Source organism: Apus apus, chromosome 5 (genome assembly GCF_020740795.1).
Source record: "Apus apus isolate bApuApu2 chromosome 5, bApuApu2.pri.cur, whole genome shotgun sequence".
Classification (NCBI taxonomy): Eukaryota; Metazoa; Chordata; class Aves; order Apodiformes; family Apodidae; genus Apus; species Apus apus.
In genome coordinates this window covers 1001651-1027308 of record NC_067286.1, presented here as the reverse complement: position 1 = coordinate 1027308, position 25658 = coordinate 1001651, and the positions used below count along the sequence as shown (strand labels likewise).

Sequence of the window (25658 nt, the reverse complement as noted above, 5' to 3'; positions counted from 1 at the left end):
GGAGAAGAGAAGGCTCCAGAGAGACCTTAGAGAACCTTCCAGTTCCTGAAGCGGCTCCAGGAAAGCTGGGGAGGGACTTCAGGAATTTAGGGGGAAATTCTTCACTCTGAGGGTGGGGAGACCCTGGCCCAGGTTGCCCAGGGAAGCTGTGGCTGCCCCATCCCTGGCAGTGTTGACGGGCAGGTTGGATGGGGCTTGGAGCAGCCTGGGCTGGTGGGAGGTGTCCCTGCCCATGCAGGGGGGTTGGAACTAGATGGTCTTTGAGGTCCCTCCAACCCAAACCAGCAAGGATCTTGTCCCATCTTAAGATTAAAATTTCCAAACCCTGTCTTTGCAAATCAGGCCTTGGAAATCATGGTGGCTCAGTGGGACCAAGTTGGAACTTCATGACTCTATGTAACCTGTAGCTGGTAATTCCTGGTTTGAAAGGGGAACACATCTGCCTGGTGTTTCTATAGTGGCTGGTGGCTGTAGGAGTCCCCACTCATATCTGTGTGGTTTGGGGTGTCTTTACCATGCCCCAAGTTTTGGGGAAGTAGTGTGTCCTGTTGTCCTTTCCTTCCTCCCTCCCTCCCATCCTTGGCACCCTTGGAAGTGATCTTTAGAGTGATGGAGCCACTTGAGATCACAGGTGCCTTTGGGAAGACGCTGGCCCCTGTGGAAGAGGTGGGAGTGTGCAGGTTCAGGGTGTGCTTGGCACGTCCCGTGTGACCGTGGTTAAGAGTCACAGGCAGTGGGTTCAACCTGCTGGGTGTGTGGAAGAAACACTCCCTGCTCTGTACATGAGATTTTTCACATTGTGGAGATTCTCCAGAAGACAAGCACCTGCACAAATAGAACACAGCCCAGGAGGTCAGCATAGGTCTGAGAAGAAGAACCAAGTGTTCTTCAGCCTCCATGGGAGGAGTGGCAGCAGCTCTTTTAGATTTGAGTCCCCTCGGATCTACAGCCCCCTCCCCCACCAGCCTTGGTGGGCCCTGATTGCCACTTTTTGTTGGTTGGTTGGGTTTTTTTGTTTGCTTTTGGGCACAGCACTGTACCCGTCCACACTGCGCCCAAATACTGCAGAGCACCAGGAGCTGTGCCCGTTGCTGAGGATCACACCCAAGCAGCCTCTGCCCCTTTTCACTCGCTGCCTCAGAAACAGTCATTTGTGCTTAAAAAGTTATTTCCTGGGAAAATGTTTAGGCAGACTTCCCAGCGCCGAGAGGGCAACACCCACAGGCTCGTCCGGCCGCTGGGCTTGGTCTGAGCGGTCCCTGGGAGCCCACAGAGCCCTGCTGGGCTGCACTGGGGCTGTGGAGCATCTACTGCTGCCCCGAGGGGCTGAAATGGGGGCCTGGGAGTTCATGCTCAGAAACACCAGCTGATACCACGGAGCAAAAGTGCCAATATTTACAAATTCCTGATGCGAGATTCACAGACTGCCTAGAGGAGACATGGGAGGTTATCCCCGTGTCCCCCGTGGGTGACCCTCTCTAGTTGGGGGGTGAGGCACAAACAGACCTTGATGTAGGTCTGGGTCAGGAGTCCAGGCATTGCTGGGGACTCTCAGTACCCGCAATGGTTGGACTGGGAGAGGGAGGCTCTGCAGGCCAGCTGAACCACAATGGGAGCTTTTATATTCCTGCTCGGAGGTAAAACCTTCCTTCAAGGAAGACAACCAAAAGTGAGTCCAGACGGTGCCTCGCTCTATAAATACCCAGGGAGGACGCACAAATAGCCACAGTCTCCACGATATTTGGGGGAGAAACCTGGAAGCTGGCTCCACTACCTCTCTGACAAGTTTGCAGAGTCCCCGTGCTGAGTCACAGCTCCTGAACTGACACTTTTCCTCCCTGTTGAGGAATCCCGCAGGCGCCGGGTGGAGGAAAACCAGGGAGCAGGTCGGGACTTGTCCTGTGTCTGCTGAGCTCGGCTCTGCCAGAGGCACCAGGCTGAGCTCTGCTGGGGCTGCAGCCTAGCCAGCCTGAGAGCCAGGCCCAGAGACAGCACCCCAAGTCTTAATTACATGCTTCTGGAAAAATGGAAGGAGATGGGTGAGTGCAGCTTGGAGAAAAGCTCATTAAATGGTTTAAACTAAAAAAAAAACAACAACCCAAACAAACCCAGTTCAAAACTTCCCAGAGAAAGTGGAACCTGAGTCACTTCTGTTTCCCAGGGAAAAAAAGCCAACAATGTGATGTGTTCCCTAGGCTTCCTGGGGAGGAGAAAGTGTTGTGAGGGCTTGTGTAGTTTTTTAACTCCATCCCAACTTTATTTGTGCCCAGACCTGTGAGCAAAGCCCCCCCAAATGATCCCTGTTTCCTGGTGCTGACTCCAGGAGCTGGATCACTGGCAGCAGGAGGGTTGTAACTGTGATTTTTAGGAGGGAAGGATTTGAAACAGTGACTGTGTTGATGAAAGGGAACCTTTTTATTTTCTCTGTGGAGAAATCAGAACTCGGACATCAGGCCAATAAAAATAGGGAGGGACCCTGTGTGTGTGTGTGTCATATTCCAGAGCAGGGTAACAGCCCTGGGCACTGCCCTGCCCTGCTCCAGCCTGAAGGAGGGCATTGAATCCCCCCTGAGTTTGGGCAAAACACCCAAATCTTTTGCCTAACTGGCACCTGGCTGCTGCTCCTCATGTGTGCCTTGCTGTTCAGTGAGACTATCTCTCATTTCTCTCCTGGCTTTTCCAGGCTGGAAGGCAGTTGTGGAGCAGCTGGACACTCAGCAAGGGGCTGGCACTGGTGGGGCAGGATGGGCTAGTGGCCAGGGATGGAGAAGGTGGGAGGGTTCCTGCTGTGTCTTGCAGGAGTGTTAAGGCTCTGATTGAGGACACAGTGAAGTATCCTTCTTTATGGTGGGACCAGGAAAAAAGCAGCTGATTTGGTCAGGGCTGTGATGTTTGTGCTTGAAAGGTGGGGATGTGTTTGTGCACAGCACCCATGGCAAAACTGCTTCTGGCAGGAGCTGGTCCATCCATCTGGTCCAACCATCAGCTGCCATATCGACTCTGACAGCACACTGGTAGTACCTGGGTGGTCCTTGTTAGTCCCCAAGGGGTGTCAGTCATTTATTGCAGCTGTGGCCATAATGGTGGGTAAGAAATTGGCCTTTGCTGCCGCCACAGCTCAGAGCTAATCACTCAAGTGCCTTAATTGTTCATTAAACAATTGCTTTAATGTGTACATCCAGTGACCCCACCTCATATTAACACTGTGCAATCCTTACGAGCCTCCTAGGGTGTTACAGCTTTTACAGGAGACCGGTGAGAATAAATAAGCAATAAATCTGGCAGGCTCATTCATTTTCCACCTTACTTCACAGCCTTAGCCTCAGGAGGACCGTGATAGCTAAACCTGAACGCTCCTTGCCTGGCTAGTGCCAGCCCCAATGGGGCTGAAATGCTTCAAGGAAAGATGGCAGGTCCCTCCCCAGCCCTCAGGAGGGGCAGAAGGAGTTTTGTTTGTAAATCAGCTCCTCCATGACTGGTTCATGAGCAAGACAGAGGCACTGAGCTCCATGGGACGTTCCCACCACCTCCTCCTAAAGGAAGGGCCTTTTTGGTTACTCCCTGAAATGCTGATTCATTTGCCTGGCTGAAGTTCAGACATTGCAGCAGGAGGGTCAGTGAGCCAACAGCTTTTTGGCCATCAGAGAAAAGCTTGTTATTGGGCTGGGAGCCACTCGTGGCGGGGGGCGGGGGGGGCACGTTTAGCCTCAGTTTGTCTCCAGCATGGTCATCTTGAAGTCTGTGGGGTGAGATTGGTCAACCTGAGCCAAGAAATACTTCCCTCCCTGCCTAGGAAGGTCACACCGTGGTATCTTTCCCCAGAGAGAGGGGGAGGGCTGCAGCCTGGCTCCCTCTGCCCCTGCTGTTCAATAGCTGCTTCACTCTGCTCCCAACTCCTTTCCAAACCTCTGCCCACAGCAGTTGGGGCCTGGGGAAGCTGATGCTTCAATAATTTTCATTTCCTGCTGTAAAACTTGCCCTGGGAGGTTTTGCTGGGAGGGTGGGGCAGGAGATTTGAGGGAAGATATTAATTTCTTGAAAATCACATTTGATGTTTCAGGCTTTTCCAGCCTCCTTTAGGCTGATCATGGCAACATTCATTGCCATCTCTTCCCACCCCATTTTGTGCTTCCTACTCATTTCCTGTCTGTGTATTTTTGGCCACTTGCTAACAATTCATTTGAGCTAAAACTTGGCACATGGGGGCTGGGTCCGGGTGTCACTGCAAGAAAACAAGCTGACAGCAGTTTAACCAGCTCGGTGACCTGGTGACAACCATGCTCCCAGAGATGTGGCAGGGTCTGGGCCAGTTTTTGGTGTGGGTGCAGCTTGGATCACCAAGATCCAAGGGATCCAGGGACTGGGCTGTGCTGCTGGGGGGGGTGGGGATAAGCAAAAAATGTCTATGCAGCAGCAATCAGGCATTTGTGAGTAGCAGTCTGATCTAGCTTTTTTCTTTCTGTTGGTATTTTCATCTATGTATTGCAGTAGATAGAGCTCTGTGCCCATCAGTGAAAGGGCACTAGAAACATGTGCAGCCTCACAAAGGGGAACAGGCAGGGAGTGTGAGCTGCTGGGGCTGGAGGAGAGCTGCAGTGAGGGTGCCAGAGCTGGGCAGAGCCTGGTATTCCCACGGGGAAGGGACACAAGTGCTGCTGATCCAAGGGGGATTGTTCATTGCCTAGTCTCTTCACCTCTTTTTCAGAGACTCCCCTTGCTGTCCTGTGTGTGGCTCTTGGCTGAGCTGTAGCATTTGGAGCCTCTGCCAGCAAAGTCTGCTGGAGGGATTCCTTGTGGTAGTCCCTGGCGGTGCTGTCAGGTGCACCATCTTATTCTGGAGGTTCCTCTCTCCTGCTCTTAAACTCCTGTTTGATTTGCACTCTGAAACCTGGGCTAAAGGCAAGGGAATGGTCCTGCTCCTCTCCCAGCACCCTGCACCACATCATGACAAGTTTCAGTCTCAGTTTCAGGAGCAGCTTCAGCACTTCCCACCCTCCCACTGTCCCGAGCCACCACCTTGTGCCCAGCTCAGTGACCCCAAGCAGGAACAAACAGGGCTTGAACCCCATTCCCCTCTCACGTATCTATATTTTTAGCTTGCTGGTTTATTTTCCAGCCAGATCAGCTCCAGAATCTGACTCGTAGCCCATCCCCACAAGCCCTTGTTCTGGCACAAGGAAGGAGCATCACAGCATGAGCTGTGGGGAATGGCTTGAGTTGACATCCCTGCCAGCTGTGGAGCCTCCCCCTGCATGGGTGCAGGTGAACCCTGGGCTTTTACAGGGTGATCATCTCTCATCTGGGTTGATTCTGGTGTCTGGGCTGTCAGTAAAGCAACCAGGCTCCATGGATGAGGCCAGCAGAAGGGGTTTTTGCAGCATGAACAGCCAGTAACCAGAACAGTCCCATGAGAGATTCTTCCAATGCAAAAAAAAAAAAGTTCCCTTTTCCCTTTGTTTCACTTAGAATAGAAGGATGTGTGAGGCTGGGTTTATCAAGAGAGTTTAAATGGCAGTTTCTAATCTTAAGGTACAGAAGTGTTTTAACAATCTTGTTGCAAAAAAACCTAATTAGCAGCAGGGGCTGGGAGGAAAAGTCACAACTCGTCCCTGCTGCAGGGGCCTGGGATGAGAGTCTGTGAGGGCAGTAGGAGAAACCAGGAGTGGTTACAGGGATGGGAAGGGGACAAGAGGGTTTCCTGTGATGTCTCAAAGGGGAAAGGCTTCGCTAACTGCTCCCACACGCCTCACCACTGTGGAGCAGGCTGTGATTTCAGAGCTGCCCCTACACAGGGCACGAGGATCCTCCTGCAGCCGAAGTAGCAGGCAGGGGTGGTGTTTACCACAACCTCTGGTTTAAAACCAGCGAGCTCTCCTCACTGGACTGACTGTCTTCAGGGTATGCTGATTCTTAAATGAACCACAGGGTTACGAGTCAGCTCTGGAGCAAGGAGAGGTTTGCAGGAGAAGGGTCCTGTCTCAAGGTGCACATTGAAGGATCTCGTGTGTTCTCGGAAGGTAATTTTGAAGGCAGGGGCAGGTGGCCCTGGGAACACAGGAATACAGATGGGTTTGAGGGGGACAGGGAGCCTCTGAGAAACCACAGTCATTTTTCCCCCACTTCAGTGAGCAGCAGCTTTCCTGGCAGCAGATCCAGCCCCAGTAGCCAGCCCTCCTGTGCAGTTCTTCAACTGTAGGTAAATATATGTATTGTGTCATTTTTAGCCCTTTTGGTACATGCCCTTCCTGGCCTGGCTTTAGGGGTGAGCAGCCCCCTGCCCACAGCTGCCTGTTAGGGGATGTCACCAACCTTCCCTGAAGATGTTCTTCCAGTGTGTGCAGCCCTGGTGCACTTCAGCTTGGGGAGGCTCCCTTGGGCTACAACAAAGTGCTGGTCCTGCTGCTGCTCCCCAGCCAGGTCCTGCCCTGTGGCACTAGCTGGTGGTGGGAGGCTGGCACAGTCCAGCTGCTAAGATGGGTGTCACGAGCTGACCAAGTCCTCTTTTAGCTTGTGTTGTGGGGGGACAGGATGCTGAGAGGAGGGGACCCGAGTGCCAGTCACCCCTGTGGCACTGGAGAGGAGCACGGCCTCTGCAAGCAACGTTGTGGCAGCCACACACACTTGTCCTGGCAAGGACACATCATGTTGGAGTCAGTGTCACACGCTGAGCTCCAGGGAGAATACCAGGGTCTGGCAAGGGTGATGACAGCCTGGATCTCTCCCTCAGGGTTCTCTACTGCTTCAGATTGTTCTTCTAACCTTTGACCGTTGGCTCACAAGGTCTTGGCAGGCAGGGAGCAGAGAGCAGGAGTGTCTCTGGGCTTGTGCCAGGTGTGGAGCAGATGTTTTGGGGACCTGTCTGGTCTAGTTGGCATGTTTGTGTGGCAGTTGGGCTTTGACCACTCAGCTGGTTTCTTCCAGCCACCCTCCATCATTCCCTGGGCTGTGAGCAAACTTGCTTGATGTTTCCTTCCACCGAGCAGTCCCTGGGGCTGGAGCTCCTCTTCTCCCTTCTGCCCTCCTCCAGAGGCAGCTGCCTGGACATGGGGTGGCCCATCACCTCCCCCATCACCTCCCCCTGCCTGGAGCAGACACCCAGCTGCAAACACGTGGATGCCCAGAGGAGAGGACCCAAAGAGAAGAGGTGCACAGGGAGCCCCTCTGCAGGGTTTGCCAGCCTCCAGCAGCTCTGAGAGCTCTCCCAACCTTTTTTCATCCCTGAATTTGTCCAGCTGCATCTGGCCAACTCATGTGCACTTCTGCCAGCCTGGGTGGCCCATGTTGAGCCTCTGGGCAGCTCAGCTCTGCGTGCTGTGCTCAGCCACCTCCTTTGTGCCACACTTGCCAGCTGCCAGCTTCATGGGATGCCCCCCAGCTCTGTCACCAGGAAACTACTGCTCCATATCCACCTTCTCCATGCCACGGGCGCTGCTGCCGCCTCAAGGAGAGCAGCACCTCAGCTCTCTTTCTTCCAGGCTGAAGAGTATTGGACATTTCATAACTCAAGTCACATATTTGGGAGCTTTTCCTTCTGTGTTTTCAGGCTGGGAGCAGAGGCAGCAGCACAGGGGGGCAGTGGGGAGCGGGTGCTTCCATGTCAAGGGGATTGCTCAGGCAGCTGATGGCCCAGCCACACCTTGGGTGTTACCTGCTCCTGCTGCCACAGACCAGCCCTCAGCACAGCTCTGCTGCATTTACTCTCAAGTTATCCTGCTGAACCTGCTCCTGCCTGGTTCAGCACTGCAGCTCATCTGACTGAGCTGCAGCTTTTCTGAGATGATTTTTATGTTTTCAGCTGATGAAACTTCCTTGATATATATTTTTTTCAAGCAGTAGCAATTCACAGCAACAAACCTGACAGTCCTATCTATCTACAGTTCACCCCGGGAGCCTTTCATGTCCCATTTACTCTCCCACCCTGCCCCTTCTACTGCAAAAAAAAAAAAGGGGAAAAAAACCCAACCTAATATTTTCCCCGTGTAATTCACACCCAGCCTATTCTGGCTTCATTTGAGAGCCAGGCTGGAGCAAGCATGTGCCTGGATGCTGGGCTGGACCCTCCCTTCGCCAGCATGGGCTCTCCACTACTGGAACTCTGCAGGGCCAGCTGGAGAACATGGACTTACACCATGTGGGAGTCAGCCCTTTGACTTCAATGGGGCATGTTGCTGTTTCCACAGCTCAGATGTACTTCTCTCCTCCTGCAATTTAAAAGGGTTTGTCTTCTCAAGTGTTGGAAAAATAGAGGTGAATCAGCCATGCACCTGCCTGCGTGGTCAGGTCCCAAGCCCATCTGGAGATGCTGGTGAGGAGGTGCCTGGTGCTACAAGACTCCTTCCCCTGCCAGCCCCAGGGACCTGACCCTCTTCTCATGTGGATCTCAGCATGGATCAAGCCTGTTAGAGTCCATCTAATTCCAATCAGAGGATTTGCTTGGGTGTAATCTGGGACACACTGTCCATCACACAAGTCCTGCCTGTGTCAGATGTTAAGGGCTGGAGTCTCAGCAAGGGACAATTTGCAGAACCCTGTTGTGGTCAGTGTAGATTGACCAAGGAGTCATCTCCTGCTACCCAACCTCACCCCAGGCAAGCAACAGCTACCTGGCACAGGCTCCCAGGATACATGTTATTCTTCCTTCTTCAAGGAGTTTTCAAAGTCCCTGTATCTCCAGCTAGAAGTGATGCCAAGAGCATCAGGTGCTGAAAACAAGCCCGGCTGCCTCGTGAAGTCGGCGTTACAGATTAACCCGCGGGAATGGCCAGAGACAAGGCCACTTCTTCCCCAGGGGAAAGCAGGAATATATTTCTAGGGAACAGAGGTTTTAATTAGTGCTCCCTCCTGCATATAGCCTGGCTCTCCTACCCTGTCTCCTCAGATGAACACAGCTATAATTAAGAGGCAGCAGTGTCAGGAATGAGAGCAGGCTCCAGCCTGTGATTTATTAAGGGCTGTCATGGGTGCAGTTACCCTCCTATCTTCTCCTCTCCCCAGTGCTTTTAGAAAGTGAATTTACTGATGAAAGGAGAGGCTCAGGCCAATGGACATCCCTGTGTTTATCTGCAGCACAGGCAGAGGCACTGCTCTTCCCTCTGAAAAGAGAATTTTGTGTCCACAAGTTGCAGTTGTGGCCTAAGCCCCAACCCTCTGTGACCCCAGAGGAGTCCAGCTGGTGGCAATGGGGAGTGAGCAGAAGACTAGGACAAGCCACTTTCATTGTCCACAATAATAAGGGGGGTCAGGGTTTGGGTTTCACTTTGTGTTTGCTAATGAGGGAACCTGGGGGAGCCTGCAGCTTTGGGTGGCACCTCTAGTTCTGGCAGCCAACACCTTTAATGCATGAAGAGGTTAGAACTATCTCAGCTCCCAGATAGATCCCACTTCTGGTCATCTTCAGTGAGAGGGAATTTACATGTGAACAGGCTGGGGGAGGGCAATGTTGGCTAGGCCTGTGCCAGCTCCCCTGATGCTAATCTCCATCCCACCAGCAGCAGTATTTCACTTTCTGAATCACTCGGTGGTGAGCATTGCTGCTGGGTGGCTGAACTTTGGTTTATTGCTGTTCAGATCGTCTGCACTTTACCTCTGTAGGGTATAAATCTGGACAGGCTGAGACTGATAAGACAGTGGGGAAAAAAAAATAAAATAAAAAGTAAGTAGGAGGAACAAAATTCAAATAAGTTCATATTATGAAAAGTTTTTGGGGGCTGGTACCCTAAATGAAAGCTAAAAAAAGGAAAGGATTCACTGGTCCTTTCCAAGGTGGTGTTGAAAGACCCCAGCCCACCAGATGTGGAACATTACTGTTCCACCAGCCATCAAGAGCTGCCTTCACCTGGGGCAAGGCTGGGTTAGAGGCCAGGGAGCTCTGAGGGCTCATTTGTGCCACACCTGCCCACCCTGACATGTTGCAAAATCCTGTCCCCTGCCCCAGGTCTTGGTGCTCAGCTCCTCCATTCCAGCTGAATGCCTGGAGAAGCTGTGGCAGTGTACTGGGGAGTGGGAGAGGAGAGGTGGATAGCTGGGCAAATCCCCCAGTGGGTGAAGATCCGGCCGTGGTTGGGGTGTGGGAATGTGCCCCTGGCACCTGAGATATGGATTTCTGACACGAGGCGTGTTTTTCCGTCTTGGAAAAAGGAAAACCTTTGTGGGAGATGCTTGTGAGCTTTGCTTGGTGCTTCAAACTAAATCAGAGCCAAATCAGCTTGTTTGGCTGCTTCAGTCTCTGTTCTGGGGCAGCCGAGCAGGCAGAGCCTGTGACTCCCCACCTTTGGCTTCCTCTTCCCATGGGCTGGGAGGCTTTTCTCTGCTGCCTCCCTCAGCGGGCCTGGGGTGGCAGTGAGCACGTTGTGCCCTCAGGAGCACCTGGGGAATGGGAATAAGGGCTGGGTTGTCCTGGGGAGCTGCAGTGCAGGTGAATGGGGAAGATCTGCTTTCAAACCGGTCCTGGGGAAGGTCTCCAAACCGGTCCAGTGCTCGGCTACACACCCTTCCCTCCCTTCTTAATTGCAATTCCTCCTGATTTATCTGCATTACCAGGAAATCAAAGCCCTGGCATCGTGCATTTCAAGTTTGCAGGTGGAACCGTCCGAAAGGACGAGCTCTCCTTGTGCACAGAGGTGGCCTCGTTCATGTGGGAGCAGCTCAGTGACACCAGTCCCTGGGATGGGCTCTCTCCAGGATCCCCTTTGACTCCTTGACAGTGATGTGATGCAAGGGAGCTCAAGATTTTTAGAGGTGACACCGTGCTTTTCCCCTGGGCTTGCCATCTCAGACCCACTCCAAGCAGGCAGAGTGGGGCTGTTCATGGCCTCCCTGCTCCCCTCTGCTGTAACCCTGACAGACTAAGCTGGGTGGTCTTGTGGGGATCTGGGAGCCAAAGTGTGATCTGGGGCCTCCTCGGATCTCATCTCCTGTGTCACTCAAGCATTGTACTGTGCCTGGTGCCATTTCTGACAGTGCAAGGACTCTTCTGTAGCGCAGCTGGATGAGCAGGGAGGGTTTCTGAAGGTACCACCCTTCCCCTCCCTGTGAGTGGGAGGCTCGAATACCTCCTGGGCAGGCAGGTGAGTGTTTTTTCTGGGGACTTGCTGAACCTTGGCCAAAGCAGGGTGGTTCAGGAGGCCATGCTGGCAGAGTCACGTGCTGCTGATCTGCTTGGTGCTGCCTGCGTGCTGCTGTGCCGGGCAGGCACGCTGCTCCTCGTACAGCTTTGCCACAATGCAGGAAACTATCTCTGTCGTTCTGGGAAGTCTGTGGACTTTCCTTTTTGCTTGTGGGGCACTAGGGAAGGCTCATAAGGCTTGGGTATTTTTAGAGGGTGATTATTTTATTGCCAGTTAGATCAAACTCAGAGGCTAAAGGCCACGCACTAACAGCTGCCCTGGAGTTACGGGCAGTGCTGCTGACTGCTCCTATGCAAAGTAGATGTGAGGCCAGACTTCAGCCCCACACAAGGAGGAAACTGCTGAGTCTTCATAAACCCACAAACCTGCCCTGACCAAGCACTTTGATGGAGACCATGGCATGGAAGAGAGAAAGCAAGCAAGCAAAGAGTGTGGCTCCCGAGCAGCACCCCGGGATCCAGCCTGCTGGGAATAACACTTGGAGGCTCCCACACACACTCAGGCTTTGCACCCGGACTGATTTTATATGGATGTTTCTCAAGCCTACACAAGCCAACTCATATATTCGCCCTGTTCCACTCCTTTCTTTGTCTACCACAAGGACTGAAACCTCCTGAGTCCTTCAGAGCACTACGGTCTCTTCTGAATCTCTTTCACTTCCAGCCCGAATTACCTCGTGACCCCATGAAAAAGCACTGTTTTCCTGCACATTCAAAGCCATCTCATCAAGGGGCAGATGATGACAAATGTCCGGCAGATTTGGCCCTCAGGCCATCCCTCAGCAGGTTCTCTTCCCCTGGACATACAGCCTGGTTACTCAGCTGGAGCTGGCCTGGGTTCCTCCTGCACAGCCCTGACTTTCCGTGCCCTTGGCTGACGCTGGGGGAGGCAGCCACAGTGGGACAACATGACAAAATGGTGGCTGCTGCTACCGTCACCACAGGCAGCACCTTCTCCACGGGCAGACACAGCCCCAGAAGCAACGACCTGCAGGACCTATTTAACCAGGCCCAGGGCTGGGTTTTGTCACACAACTGATGTCGAGTTGTTTGCAGCCAATGACAGCGCTGAAGGAGAGTCTGTCTGCCTGCGTGACATGGAGCCTGTGGCCCGGAAGACGTTTCCTCCTCGTGTTGTGCAGAGACTGCTCGCCTCTGCCTCGGTGTCTTTGCCCACCCTCACATCGAGTGGTGACTGGCAGAGAGAAAGCCAAGGACCGGAATCTTGTCTTGGCAAACAGCTTGATCCCACCAAGCAGGCAGGGAAGCGTGCGTGTGCGCGCACTCAGCCACCGCGTTCTTCTGTTGGCCACAGCTGTTCCCTTCCCCGGGACTCCATCAACACCCCCTTCAATGATGCCAGTGCTCAACTTTTTCTCAGGTGCCCAAAACCACCCCCAGACCCTCTAATCTCTCCCATTACACGACAAAACCACCCTGCCCTATGGAGTGCAGCAGAGCAGCTCCTGTGCCAGAGTGCCAGCCGTGCCGGTGCGTGCCTGAGGGCTGGGATCCAGCTGAGGGAAGAGCCCCAGGTCCTTGGCCATCCTGGCTTCTGAACACTTCATCAGAAACCAGCAGCAGGTACAACCCAGGCCTGAAGTTCCGCTGCCTGCCCTTTCTGTGCTTGAAGGACTCATTTTCCTCCCTGATCACCTGAAAACTCCATCATTCAACCACTCAGAGCCAGGAATGTGCTCCTGTGCGGTGCAGCCATGGGTGAAACCCCGCAGGGGTCTGTGTGGCAGCTGGGGGCTGAGCCTCCCCCTGTCATTTCTTTAACTCAGAAAAAGTCCTTTTTGGGGGCAGATCCCCCCTGAGCAGCCCAGCCCTGGAGCTCTCAGATGAGCAACCACCAACAGATCTGATTCCTGTTCCAGCACCCGCTTCGTGCAGCGTTTCAGAGCAGCCCAGCAACGCAAGCGTTACTCCCCGTTGCCCTAATTACAGCAGGGCAATCACCGAATTTTACTACTGTGTTGTCTCACGGTTATTTCCAGTACTTAAAAATAACGTCAGTCAGGTCATTTGTCCCTGAGCCTTGTCCTCAGTGGAGTTTGCACTGGCATTTTCCAGGCAAATAAGTGAAAGGGGAGAGGAAAGCTGCGCTCCAACTCGAAAACGCCGACGAAAGCTCCCGGGGAGCTGGAGCTGTCACGCAAGGGAGCAGGGCAGCTCCAAACCAGCCTTCCCCCTGCTTGGAAATAGGGTGATGAATCTTGCCAAGGTCACAGGCAGGGAGAGCTGCCCCCTCCCAGAGCAGCGGCTCACCCAGGTGCCTGATGGCGAACAGCAAAAACTCTCCCTGCACGCGGCCCCGTCGGAGGAAACCCCAAGGTTTGCAAACAAACAGCTGCTTAAAACTCCAGACTTCATTAGGAACAACAACACACATACACACACACCAAAAAAAAAAAGCCCTGTTCTGTGCCAGACAGACATTTTGCTGCCAAGAAAGTGCCACCTACTGGATCTGGCCCCCGGGGGAAAATGCAAGAACGGGAAACAAACCCAGAAAACGTAATGCTGGAAAGTTTACTTTTTTTCATCCTTTTAAAAAAGCAAACCATAAAACTATTGCGCTGACAGATGTCCCAGCCACAGCCCCCTCTCCAGTTGCTCCCCCTGCAGCTAAATCAACCAGACTTTTGAGGCAGATAAATGCTGGTGTGTGTGTGTGGGGGGGGGGGGATGTGAAGTTTTAGGGGTTGCAAGAAGGGACTCACCGGTGCTGAGAAGCTGCTCTGGTCTCCCGCAGTTCCCTCGCTCCCACACGTCCTCTCCCAGTCAGCCGTGCCCTCCTAGGGAAATCCTGCTGCCATTCTCTGGCAGCCAAGCTCCCCCTGCCTCCCTGCCCAGCGCTTTGCCTGCGATCCCGAAGGATGGAAGGGAGAGTGAGGCAGAGCCCACCCGGCACCCCAGCCTGGGGGTCCCCCCGTCCCGCTGCTTTCCTTCCCTCTGCCCTTTCCTCCCGGTGCCGCTCGCCCCGGTTGTCTGAGAGCAGGTGACAGAGGTTTCTTGGCAGAGGAGAGAGGAGGGGAGGGATGTGGAGGCAGCGAGAGGTGGAGCTGGGACCCGGAGCAACAGGTTACTCTATAACCAGGAGCCGGTGGCCCCGGCTGCGTCCCCTCAAGGCGCCGGGGGCTGCAGGGGCCTTCGCCTGGTCCCAGGGGGCCCAGCCGAGGTGCTGCCCCAGGAGGGACGTGTTAAACTTCAGGTTTCTTTCACCCGAGTACATTCTGTACCCGAAGGGGAGGTGGAAGGTGGCGAGGGGTGGTAAAGGAGTGCTTGGAGCTGGGTTTTCCATCGCCGGTGAGGGAGGGGACGCGCTGCCTGGGCGCCTCGTGGGGGGAACAAGGCACCTTTTGTGCAGCTCTGTGCTCTCCACGCTGGCTCACGGGTTGTTTTTCTCCAGCTTCGTTTCCTCCTGCTCTCTCTGCCCTGATGTCTGCAGTGGGGAAAGATGCCGTGGGATGGAGGGAGAAAGCAAAACATTGAAGGAGTCAGGGGTGAGAAGCGAAGCCCCTCTTGGGGTACCCCACACTGTGGCACCGTGCTCCTCGGGGGTTCGTGGCCGTAAAATTCCTTGTCTTGCCCCAGTCCTGCCATCAGCTGGTGGGAGGTGGTGCAGCCTGGCTGTGCCCCACATCTTGGCCCCCCACTTCATTCCCTGGCACTGGGCAGAGCTTTGGCAGAGCTGTTCTGGGATGATGGTGGGGAGAGGGGAGTGATGGCTAAACCCCCCTCAGGGAGGAGCCCAGGGGCAGCGATTGCTGTGGCATGGAGGGGAGTGAAGGGCTTGCTGGCTGTGGGCATCAGGTAAGCATTTTGGCATTGGCATGGTGCAGCTTGAGCAGGAAATGCTCCTTGTCAGCTCTGCTCAGGTGACCACCATGTGCAGGACCCCAGTGTTATTCACCTGTGAGTGCCTGTGCACCACAGAGAAATGACGTAGCCTGTTTTACCGTGGCAAGGAGCATTCCCATGGCACTGCAGTGCTGAGCCAGCCCTCCCCCATCCATTATCACTGTCATCAGGAACAAGATCACCGTCCCTTTTTCACCAGGGCATCAGGCAGGGCCCAGAGAAAGCAAGAGCCACTTCTTGCTGGAGTAGTAGAGGCAGGACATGAGCTTCAGCCCTTGTGTTGTAGACATTGTTGTTCCCATGCTCTTGGGGAATAACTTCTTTAGAAGCCCTGGTCCCATCACGTCATCTCTCTCTTCTCTTGCCCTTCAAAAACCAGAAGGAAATTTCAAAAGATGGTGAGGCCGCTCCTGAGTTTCTGTGGCCAGACTGTGGGGAGGGTGTTTGAGTTGTGCTTGGGGTCTCAGCCTGTGTTTGGGGACCCAGAGGGATGGTCTCCTGTGTGGGCAGACTTACTGCTGTCAAAGAACCTAGTTTCTTTTGTCTCCAAGATTTTTTATTAAATGTTGGGAGCAGCTCATGAGCTGATTGTTGAGCTGGAGAGTTGCAGCTGGATGCGTAGGTCTCACAGAGGTGTTGGTGGCAGTGTGGGATCCATCTGGTTAGATAAAACCTCTCAAAAAGCTGAGGCTTTTGAGAGCATTTTATTCAAGTGCAGGTGCCTCACAGACCTCCCCACTGTCCCCACAATGTGTGTTGAACCCATGGCACGTACAGGCTAGAGAGACCCTTTGTCACCAGCCCCAGGGAAGAAATAGCCACAACTGTGGCACTAAAGGCAGGAATAGGAAAATGCTTCCAGTGTGGGACACGAGTCTGGAGGAGACCTGGCTTCCTTCCCCTCTGCCGAGTTCCCTGCTGCCGTGGTTTTCTTGGGATCCTGCCGTGCTGTGGGGGCTTGTGCTGTGCTGGCTGCCTGGAACCGCCCCGGGGAGTTGCCGAGGGAGGAATGCGGGCGGGTGAGCGGGGGCAGCCGGTCCCGGCACCACAGCTGGGCTTGTGGCAGCTGCGTTTGGGCAGGAGAACCGTCGCTGCCGGAGCGGAGCATGACCCGATACCCAGTGTGACGGACGCACCCGCCCAGCAGCCCGTCATCCTCCTCACCCTGACGTGCCTGAGGTCCCAGGGGGATCTCGGTGCAGGATGAAGGGTGAAAACAGGGCCAGCCTGGGAGAAGCAGCGTTTAGAGGATGGCAGCCACGGCAGGGGGGGGTGGGTATCGCTGCAGCAGAAGGGAAACGTGGTGGGGATGTCAGCTGTGCTGCTGGCCAGCGAGCCTTGTCGGCTGAAGGGTTTTGGGCAGGAGATCCCTGCCCCCTGGCATGCAGCATCTGCCACTGGGACCGCTGGGCTGGGCTGCCTTTCCCGGGATGCAAGCTGGGATTTGGGAGGATTCTGTTGGAGAAGCCATTTAATGTTGAAGGCACGGACTGGTCTGGCAGCCTGGGCTCCATGCTGCTGGTGGGGGCAGGCACAGCCCCCCGAGGTGCTGCACCCACGGGGAATCTCAAACTGCTGAGCAGAGGAGGGAGCTTCTCCTCTGGGCAGGGAAGAAAACCACAAGGGAGCTTGTTAGAGCTTCTGGTGGAGGTGGGGCAGAGGTGAGGGGGCAGATGGGTGACAGGTCCCCTGCTCCACTGCCTCAGCTCCCAGCTGTGGAACTCAACAAGCTCCTGTCCTCAGCCTTGGTCCTTCAGCCTCAGCTCGAAACTCTTCAGTGCTGTGCCAAAAAATCACAGAATGCTAGAATCATGATTGATTGGTTGGAAAAGACCTCTTAAGATCATCAAGTCCAACCATCAAATGGTGGTCACTGGGGGACTGCACTGCTCCCGCTGGGCTCTGGTCTGTACCCTGTTTCTGAGAAACACGAAAAGCCATGGACCAGTGAAGCCCTATCTCACAGAGTATCTCCCAGTCTGAAATCCCAGAGGTTAACTTGCCTCTCGGGATCAGCCTTTTAAATCAGGTTGGCGGCAGACACCCCTGTGATGGCTTGAGAACAAAGACTTCTTCCTGGCAGAGTAAACAACACCCAAACCGAGCTCCTCAAAATACGTGTTCCTCTAAATTTTTAATGCCGTTTTCATCCAACTTGCTCGTCCTGTTCCAGGAGGGCTGGGCCTTGTAATTAAAAGCTCTAGCAATCTTCTGTCTGGCAAATGTCATCAATGGCTTTGCTATGCTGTGCCCTGCCTTCTCCCAACAGTGGGAATGGCTTGGAAAGGAGCTTCTGATCAGAGAAACTCTCAGAGGTCAGGTCTGGATTCACTTTGGGTCTTTGTGCCAGCTAAGCTTGGAGAGAAGCTGTCATGAAATCAGGGTCACCAGCTGAAGTGACAATTCCCATTCAAAACCTGGGAATACCCAAGGCAAAGGAGTTGTCTGAAGCTTGCAGACAGCCTACTTTCTGCACAGGGTGGGGGGCTGACAGCAGGAGCAGTAGCCCAGCATCTGCTCTAAAGAGAAAAAAGTTCATGGACAGATTTATCTTAGCCTGGACAACTGGAACAGAGCTGTCCTACCCTTTTGAGGGTGCCAATCCGAGTTGGTGCCAGCTGACCCCCCGTGAGCTCTGACAGCCCTCCAGGGCTCTGTCAGCACCCTGCAAGCCAGCAGGCAGTGCTCTGAAATGAGCTCAAAAATTTATGTTTATTATATGTATGTATTTATTTATTATGTGTATTTCCCCCATCAGTGACTACCAGCAAGTACTGTCACTGTCTGACGAGTCTTCTTTTTTATCTAGGTGATGGTTAGGGAGCAAAGGATTCACAATATACACATATACACATATATATACACATATATAAAACATTGTTTTATAAAGCTTGAGGAGGAGGATGCTTTGTTCTGTGTGGCCCAGGAACATGGCATCCATCACATAATTAACCCCCTCAGCAGAACCCTTTTTGAGGGGCATCAGGCCAATGTTATGGTGCAGCTTCAGGAATGGTTGCAGGGTCATAGCTGAGGGAGTTCAACACCTTGGGGTAGGAACACCTTCCACCAGCTGTACTGGTGTCTCCTGAGTGTACACTCTGGGTCTCTCCTACCTCCAGTTGTGCTGATATTTTGTGTTTGTTTTGTTTGTAGTGAGCATGAGAGGGAAGGGAAGTAAAGCACAGAGGCTGCAGCATGAAGTTAACCTGTGGGACCGTGTCTGCTGTACCAGCAACATCCAGGTAAAAACAGTTCACTTGGCAATATTTCTTTTAAAGTCTGTTGGATGTTCTGTTGTCAGACCTTTGTATAAGGCAGGTGTAAATACCAGGAAAAATTGGTGCTTTCTTTGGATACATGCAGAAGGGATGGATACATGTTCAGTGTCACTGAGCAGTGTCACTGCTCCTAATGAGTATGTCAGAAGTAAATTCCATCATGCCAGACAGACCTGAAAGGACAGATGGGTGGGGGTTTTTGACTCATACAGAGCAAGTACAGAAACATGTGGTCATTCATTCTGTTTCCTGGCTGCTCTTTAGCACCCAGTTCCACTGCCTTCCCCTTGTCTCCATGGGTGCAGCCTTGCTCCTGCTGACCAGCAAAGGGCTGGTTGTACCCCTGGCTGAGCAGGATCTGGCCCAAGGGGATTAATGCCATCAAATATTGGCTTTAGTTGTGTTTTGATGTGGCTGCTGGGCAGTGTGAGGTGGACAGAAGCTGGTTCCCTGGCCTTGAGTATGACTGGGGGATGAAGCTGGGTCCTTCCACAGGACTTTCTGCATCTTTTGTTCCCTTTACCCCCACGGGGATCAAACAGCAGCACGGCTGAGGTCAAGCAGAACCTGCACCACTGCATTTTCAGCCCCTGCTGAGTGCAAATCAGCACAGGGCTTGGGCACCCTTTCCCAGTGCAGGAGAATGGCCTGTGTAGGGCAGCAGCATCAGCAGTCTTGCTGCACACAGCCAGGCTCGCCCGACTCTGCCTTTGTGTAGCTGAGCTGCAGCCTTGGATTTCAGCAAGATGCTCTGCACTTCAAACACTTCTTAGATCTAAAACATTATTTATTTGAATAAATAAATACAAAAATAGGAAATTCTGCTTATAAAGCCTGCCTGTACAAAAGCCCCACAAACTGCCTAAGCTTTACATTAGTAAGTATTTTTGACACAGTAAAAAACCCCTGACATTGCACACAGTTCCTCATTTGAAAGACAAGGCCTGAATGTAGTTTTTGTGAAATCATAGAAATAAACACATCTAACACCAAATAGAAATACACCTGACAGCACTTTGCTGGAAATAGGACAGAAGGGTGAGTGAATGGTGTATGTTGATGCTTATCTTAAGGCCATCCTTTTTCAACAACTGCTCTCTCACTACTGCCTTTGGCCTCTGTGTCAGGCAGAGCTGGCTGCCCAGATCCTGTGCCTCAGCTCTCTGGGTTGGCACAAAACTCAATTCCACTCTTTCCCACTGGGATAAATCAGGTTCTGCCCTACTAAAGTCAGGGAAATTACCACTGAGGTCTGAAAGGACTAATGAGAGCAGAAGAGAAACTGTGCCCTCCAACACGAAGGGGTGTGTGGGGAGGCAGAAACAAGTCCGTAGGACATTGCCCTGGTTCCTTTCTGTGTCCCTGGGGCTGAATGTTCTGCTCTGCTGTGAAAGCTGCTGTCAGCTCAGCAGCAGGGAGCTCCACGAGGCATTGCCTTCTCTTGTGTGGGAACGAGCCTTTCCTGTTGACCCCTGATGATACCAGAGCATTACAGAGGTTTTGCTGAACACCTCTGGCCCATGAAGAAGCTGACTGACGAGACGGTGACTCCGCTGCTAGACGGGATCTTTCCCCTGCCATTCAGGGAGATCTCTGCTCCTCATGACCTGCATTTGGAGCAGGGGAAAGCAGTACTAGGTTTTTATACGCAAAAGAAGGAAATGTTTGAAATATAAAGCCACTCTTGTATAGAAGAAATGTGTGGAAAAGGGGCTGGAAGCTGCCAGGGTTTAGCTGATGAAGGCAGCAATGGCGACGACCTTCAGTGCTGCCTCCAGCGCGTGAGCGAAGAGCAGAAGAGCGTTGATGATGACGTCTGCCCGCAGCACGTAGGTTTGCCACACCAGGAAGTACACAGACAGCAGCACACTTCCCACCGTGATGGCCACACTGAGCCCCAGGGGTGCCTCCTCTTCTGTCAGGTTGCCCTTTGAACCTCGAAGGAAACAGAAAGCTGCCAGGAGCCTTGGATTGCTTCGGACAGTGTCACAAGCCATAAGCCTCCAGTGCTCCTGTTCAAAAAGGCTCCAGTTCTTACAGCCCAGAATGCACTGGGACACTGGCCTGAATCAAGGCTCTGCCAGGAGATGGAAGAACAAATCCCAATGCCAATGGACAAGCTACTTCTTGCTGACTGAAGTTAATCTAAAGAGCAATCCTTGATGCCCAGCCACCCCACCTGCCTCTTCTTACTACAGTCAGCTCTGAAGCTGCCACCATGTTGATCACCCAGCTTCTCAGTCAACCACCAAACCTCCCCACAGCCCTCACTGAGCATGACCACCTGGTGACTGCAGTGCACATCCAGGAGCACCCAATCCTGATTTTAGATCTTACACAATATAGAACCTTCTTTATCCCCTGCTGATCTATTCCTATTTCAAATTACTATCCCTGTGGAGAAGCTGCACTTATCTCCTCCTCGTATCTTCTTTCCAGTCTAGTCTTATTTTGCTCTTTAACTACATCAGACTTGAAGCTCACTTCCTGATTCATCCAGCAGGCTCCAAGCAAACACAGGCAGAGAGCTGGAGGGCAGCAGGCTCAGTTCCCCCCTGCAGCAAGGCAGCTCAATTCAACAGAGACCCATGTTGCTTAAATGTCTTGGGAATATCGAGCACAGATTTTCACAGGAACTTGTTTTTTAAAAAAGGACTCCAGGAAGTTTCAGCAAGCTCTAGACAGGGGTCAGGAGGCCCCTGATGCTGTTCTTAGTGAAATGAAGTTGTTGGAAGTGGCCAGTTGTTTACAGGTGTGTGTTGCTGGAACAGCTGGAAGGAGCTGTATCACCTCAGTGAATGGAAATCTCTGTGTTCCAACATCTTCCTTCTCCCCAGTCACACTCACTTGTGTGCAGCATTCCAGCTGTCCCAGTTCCATTGCTTTCTGGGAGCCCAGTTACTGGGGTTTTTTTAATAGATTATTTTTCATATGGAAGCAAATTCTGTGGCCAAATCTATTGATCAGCCACATACAATTTAAGGACATAAAGGAACAACAGTCTCCAAATACCTGCTAGTCTGCTAAACTGGCAGGTTTTGACATGCACTTGATTTCAGAATTATTGATTATATCCCACTGAAAAGGCACAGTGATCACATGACATACCCAAGTATAGCTGGAGCACCTCAAGAATGGCCATCAGGAAAAGCAGGACAAGATCAGGAGCCAAGAAATCATCTGGATAACTGAAAACTTGACCTGTGGAATAACACAGTGTAAATAAGCCAGGAAAATTCAGCAGGGGCATCGAGAAACACAGCAGGGCACAAGCAGAGAGCTGCTCCTGTGTCAGATACCTGTGACTTACTTTTATAAACAATCATTGCCAGAGTGGCCAAGAAGTAGAAGATGTAATAGACCCCATTTATGTAGAAGAGCATCTGTAAAGGAACAGATGACAGCTGAAAACTCTTGTCAAGGATTTCTCAGAGCAATGAGGTGGGATTCACTTCATAACATCCCCCTCTCTGCCCCCCTTTCCAGCAACCTCCAGACACTGCCCTGCCTTTTCTTGCACTGAGTGCTTCAGCCATGACTGGCCTGCTGGGTGGGGCTCAGAAAGTAACTGGAGATTGCAAAGACTCCCAGTTAGGCTAAAAGCTTGCTGTTTCACTTTTGGTTTTAGTTCCTTTAAATAGATCTATATTTGATTCATTAGTCTAAGGAAATGAGGGGGGGCTGCATGAGCACATTTCCCAAACAACTTCTCTACCTGTTCAATCAGCTCTGAGCACACTGGTGAGGGTTGGCAGCCTCTGGTCCATCCCAGGCCTGCCAGTGTTGGGAAGCAGGTGGCCCTGAGAAGCAGACAGGCCCTGTTCCTGCCCACACAATGGGAAGTCTGAAAGCTGAGCTCCTACCTGCCAGAGAGAGGCCACGAGCTCCACTTTGAGATGTAAATTCTGAAGAAACAGGCTTCCCTAATTCACTGCTCAGTAAACTGAGATAGTATTTAGTGATTATTAGTTATTTGTCTGTCTGTGTGTGTAAAACTGCCAGCTCCCTCTCTGACTGCAAGAGGAGGTGAAATGCTGAATTTATAGGAGGTATCTCCCAGTGAGAGGTGTTCAAGAGCACCCCTCTGTCCAGGGATGGGCATGATTCCTATATGGCAGGTACAGACACACTGAAGGAATCATTTTCTCTTCAGGCACAGCAGCACATTAGTAGTACAAGACATGAGTAGGATGGCTTGGGGCTCACCACCACCTGGAGAAGCTGCAAAGTGGCTCCAGGAATCCAGAAAGTTTGCCCATTCAGATAAGTTTCTGACAACCATATGACAGTGTTCTTAGCTTTAAACAATACAATTTAATCTCAACAAGGAATTTATTGGTGCGGATTTCATCACCACCCCATCTGTCTTTCTCTACTCAAAATGCTCTTTATTCTCCCTTCTCTGCTCCTGAATGTCTCCAAGCAGGGACTTCATCCCAGGCACCTTGTGCAGGAACTGCCCATCCAGTTTCTGAAGGCAGCACCACCCACAGGCACTGGATCTGTTCCCGTTCCCAGAGCAGCTCATTTTATTAAAACAGAACCAGGTTTTTGTGTTTTTCCAGTTGAAGGAAGGTGGAGCAAAGAATTACTAGATAGGTTCTGAGCATGGAAATGTTGGAAGCTGAGGGTGTCTCCTCTCAGGAGGTGACTTAGATCTTGGCAGAAGTAAAGGTAGGGTGAATTAACAGGAGAGAAGAGGAAAGCTGCTTTTACTGCCTCTTGTTGGCTGTGTCACTGTCTGGGAGCTCTGCTGCACGGGGCTTGTGTCCATCAGCCCACAAATCCAGTTCTTAGCCTTGCTTCCTAAGGAAATCAGAGTTATCTGATCATAAATGGTGGCTGCCAGCCCCCTGTAGGGACTGCAGGTGGGCTCAAGGGGTTTGGGCATGATTTGGGGCCAAAGAGGGCAAAATCACAGCTCAACCCCAGCTAGGGCTGCAAAAACATCTTCCCTTGAAGAAAAGTTTTACCAGGTCTGCTTCCTGTGGGTGGTGCTGATGATGGAAAACTCAAAGGAGAACCCAAGGATGGCCCTGTGCAGCTGGATTAGGAGGAAGATGGGGAATGCATTTCAACCAGTCTCCCTGGAGGTTCCCACACGTGAGGGATGAAAGGCACCCAAAGGATACAACTGATGGAGTTCTTCCTTTCCATTGAGGAGGAGAAAAGAAAAAGAAAATCAGTCTAAACATTTCCTGAAAGTGCAGCAGAAACATTCAAAAAGCTGATTTTACTACAGCAGTCAAGCATGCTTATAGAAATGTTTTTCTCAGTTCACTGGAAGACTTGATGGTTTCTCAGCTCATGCAGTTCAGGTTCCAAAAATAACTTTTTTCCAAATACCTGAATTCTGCAGTAATTTGGGAGAAATCCCTGCTGTGAAAAGTCACTTTCACTGAGGAACCATCTGCTTTCAAAGCAGAAAGAAGTACACAGGCATTACCTGGAACTTGTTTATCCTGTCCTCTGACAGTAGATGACACTTCATCCCCTCTAACTATGCAGCAACAAGGGAAACATGTATGTGCAGAATAAACCAGAAGGCACCACTTGTTTTTAAAGTGTGAGAAAACATCCACCTAGAGCACAGGGCTCCCTGCTTCCTGTAAACAACATCCCTCCAAACTGGTTCCCTTCAAAAGCAAAGTCATTCTCTGTCAAACCTTAAGATGTTCTGATCACCTGCAGAAATCATACCAAGCATTTTCTATAAATTAACATTTATTTTTTTTAAATGCAAACAACATTCCTGTGCAACGTGATGGCAACTGACCCACCCAGGCAGCTCTGAAGGCACTCAGTGATATTCTCAGCCTCTCTTGGGCACGTGAGGAATTGAAAAGCTAAGTCCTCTGTTCCACAGGGACCAGAACTGCCTGTGAAAGGCTGTTTGATCCACCTCCTTGTTACCACAAATCAGTGGGACACCCTCACCTCACCATCCTTGAGCTTCATGAGGTTCATGTCCTCATCACCCAGCAGTAGGTTTATCCAGTTGGGCCCAAATTAATCCCCACTACCTTCAGGCACCTAATTAAGGTTCCAATTGGGAACGCAGTGGAAATAGGCAATGCAATTTGAGGTGATTCATGCTCCCCGTGATGGGAAATGCCTCCTGGACATGCTTCATCTCCTCTGCCCTCTCTGTAGAGGGACTTCAGGCTCCTGTGAGTTACAGGTTTCATTAGACACCCTGTGACTGGTGGCTACAGACTGGTTGTCTTTACACCCAAGTATAAACCTCATGGGAAAGTAACACCTCACGCCGAGGTGATGTGCTTCCTTTCTTGGCCAGCAATAAGGAGATGCCTCCATTTTAAAGCTAATTTAGACAGTGGGGCAGGATGTTAAAATTGAAATACCACAGCTGCATGTGCAGACTTGTTATTATTCCACAAGAAGTGTCCAGATATGGGACTTTTTCTGTAGAACCAGACACAACCAGCAGAGCCTCCTGGCTGCCGTGGTGCCAGTGGTGTCATTGGAATGGTTCAGCTTTCCAGTTCAGGCCAATTCCCCAGTTTTAAACTCTTTTTTTTTTTTTTTAATCGTTTTCCAGAAGAGGGCACTGCCCACATTCCTGCAGGACGGGTTTGACAGCCGCTATGATTGAGAAGGTGCTGCCTCCCCCTGCCCGGCCGGGGACATTTCACGCGGGCTCCACATTGAACCTGTGACAGCGACACTGCGGGTGAGTGGTAATTGTATCTAAAACATGTATTATCTACCATTTCAGGCTGCGAACCCCAGCACCCTGCGGGTGCCTCACTGCTGGGGACGTCTGCTCAGAAAGGGACTTGGTTCCTTGTTCAAGCCAAACTTTTCAAACCCAGCTTTATCTACCTAGGGCTGCATTTATTTTTAATATTTATTTTTTTTTTTGGGGGGGGAAACCTTTGACCTCTTTGAAAAAAGCAGAAATTAGTAATTTTGACCACGCTGATGATTTTATTTTTAAAATATCTAAATCCCAGCGGTTCATCATTTGAAAGAAAGGCTTGAATCGGAAAGGGCTGTCAGTCAGGGAGGCGACCCGCCTGTGGATAAAGGTGCTCCTCAGCCCGCACGGCCCCTGATCGCCCTGACACTGGGCCCGCAGCTGACGGGATTGGCCTCCGCGTGTCGGGACTGTCGCGATATACCTACGGGGCTGGGACCGGCGCCGAGGCCTAGCTCGACCTCGACCCCCGCCTCGCTCTCCCCGTGCCCCCCCGCCTGGAGCGGCGGAAGGGAACCCTGTAGCGCGGCGGGGAAGCAGGCCCCGCCGCCCCGCGGGGACACGGGGTGTCGGTATCGATGGCAACGCGCCGCTCACCTCGCCTCCCCGCCGCCATCTTGTCTGTCCGCCCCCGCCGGTCCTCCAGCATCCCGGCGGCCTTTGC

General features: G+C 52.2%; 2 protein-coding genes and 1 long non-coding RNA gene across 5 annotated transcripts in view; 1 reads left to right on the top strand and 2 right to left on the bottom strand.

Moving 5' to 3' along the window:
- The window catches only part of EPS8L2 (EPS8 like 2), a 56564-nt gene extending 42424 nt beyond the window's left edge, over nt 1-14140 (bottom strand). The window contains exon 1 of the mRNA XM_051620547.1: nt 13852-14140. The gene's annotated coding sequence lies outside the window, so the exon portion shown is untranslated. The remainder of the gene's footprint in view (nt 1-13851) is intronic.
- The window catches only part of LOC127385135 (uncharacterized), a 58610-nt gene extending 33690 nt beyond the window's left edge, over nt 1-24920 (top strand). Inside the window, exons 2-3 of the long non-coding RNA XR_007889606.1 lie at nt 18149-18237; nt 24836-24920. This is a non-coding gene — a long non-coding RNA (uncharacterized LOC127385135). The remainder of the gene's footprint in view (nt 1-18148; nt 18238-24835) is intronic.
- TMEM80 (transmembrane protein 80) lies at nt 19040-25640 on the bottom strand. Of its 3 annotated transcripts, none has more exons than XM_051620551.1 (5): nt 25592-25640; nt 23247-23422; nt 21584-21656; nt 21382-21474; nt 19040-20209 (listed from the first exon to the last, which is right to left on the bottom strand). In XM_051620551.1, the coding sequence occupies exons 3-5, from the start codon at nt 21654-21656 to the stop codon at nt 20004-20006; spliced, it is 372 nt and encodes a 123-aa protein (XP_051476511.1). In that variant the 5' UTR covers nt 23247-23422; nt 25592-25640; the 3' UTR covers nt 19040-20003. The 3 variants fall into 3 exon arrangements, with proteins under 3 accessions (XP_051476511.1, XP_051476510.1, XP_051476508.1); XM_051620550.1 differs by having other exon boundaries at nt 21584-21677; nt 23406-23422; nt 25592-25626; XM_051620548.1 differs by having other exon boundaries at nt 21584-21677; nt 23406-25633.
- Between the last annotated feature and the right edge of the window lie 18 nt (nt 25641-25658).

Coding starts and splice junctions, on each gene's coding strand:
- TMEM80 (XM_051620548.1), bottom strand. CDS start 23,492: ATGTTTCTGCTGCACTTTCAGGAAATGTTTAGACTGATTTTCTTTTTC. Junction 21,678..23,405: donor AAGGAAGAACTCCATCAGTT/GTATCCTTTGGG, acceptor AAGAGTTTTCAG/CTGTCATCTGTTCCTTTACA. Junction 20,210..21,381: donor GGTGCTCCAGCTATACTTGG/GTATGTCATGTG, acceptor GTTTCCTTCGAG/GTTCAAAGGGCAACCTGACA.